General features: G+C 45.8%; 1 protein-coding gene across 1 annotated transcript; it reads right to left on the bottom strand.

Annotated features, from left to right (window-relative positions):
* Positions 1–359: 359 nt before the first annotated feature.
* LOC110101790 (skin secretory protein xP2) lies at positions 360–1136 on the bottom strand (the record flags this gene model as incomplete). The annotated part of the gene is given in 1 exon segment (XM_020829856.2): positions 360–1136. A coding segment is annotated over 1 exon segment (374 nt), but the record flags the coding sequence as incomplete, so codon positions are not given.
* Between the last annotated feature and the right edge of the window lie 2 nt (positions 1137–1138).

The following is a 1138-nucleotide window of genomic DNA, read 5'->3' as shown; positions in this document are numbered from 1 at the left end:
AAAGCTTAGTTGAACAATCAATCTTATGTTTTTATATAGATCCTATTCATTAAAATAGGAGAAAAAATATTAATAAACTAGAGTTCATAATATTTTAAAATAGGGTGAAGACGGTTTGCAAATCCAGCTTATTACAAATCTAAAAAAATTGTTTCAAGGTTATAGGGTCAATTTCATCTTATAAAGTAAGAGACAAAATGGTCTCCTTGACTTGGCCAATCCAAACTCCGTACACTCACAGAATTCGGGCACAGTTCCGTTTCAAACTCTGTGCGTAATAATCTCCCCTCAACTTGGTGAAATTATTCTGTGGGGACGTCGAACTCTGTCCTAAGACCACCATAATATGCTACGTCGCCCCTGCTCGGTACTGCTCAGTATTGAGTTCCATACCGTCAACGTGACACATTTTAATTGATCTCCGGACGATAAATTGCATTCGACGGGCCGCAAGAATAATCTCTCCTCAACTTTGGCCGATCTCACCACAGATGCTCAGGAATGGTCTTAGTACGCGAACAGTAATCAAACAAAGTTAAATTATAAAAAAAATAATCAGTAGTCATATCGCAGGATGACCGCTTGCCATCTTACAAATGCAGAAACAACAACTCATACAATTAAATCGTATAATCCAATTCAAATGATAGAAAAAAAAAAAAAAAAATGAAATCAAACAAACGATTGCAGAAAGGAAACCGCTACCCATCAGTTTCTGTTTTCTTTTTTCCGGTATTCCATTTCTTCTTTCATGTTCTTGACTTAGAAAGCAGAGACGGCGATCCAGGCAGAGGCAGCTAAAGCGCCACCAATAAAAGCTCCAATTTTCACAGCGCCAGAGTTCTGGTCGGCAACTCCGGCGGATTCAGGGGCGGGAGCTGGAGCAACTGGGCCGGATGCCGCGGGAGAGTCGGCGGGATCGGGAAAGACAGCTGGGGAGGCGGCGGGAGAGGTGGAGGGAGCGATCGAGACAGGCGGGGACTTGGATTTGGGGGCTGGAGAAACAGGGGGTTTGGCGGACGCGGAGGGGGATTTAGCCGGAGCGGCGGTGGTGGGGGACTTGGCTTTCACGGGGGCGGGAGCGGTGGCCTTTGAGGACTTGGGGGAAGCCGCAGGGGCTTGGGCTTCTCCGAGGGGA

This window comes from Dendrobium catenatum, unplaced genomic scaffold (genome assembly GCF_001605985.2).
Source record: "Dendrobium catenatum unplaced genomic scaffold, ASM160598v2 fragScaff_scaffold_1478, whole genome shotgun sequence".
NCBI lineage: Eukaryota > Viridiplantae > Streptophyta > Magnoliopsida > Asparagales > Orchidaceae > Dendrobium > Dendrobium catenatum.
Note: the sequence above shows the minus strand (reverse complement) of the source record. Positions and strands in the feature narration are given on the sequence as shown.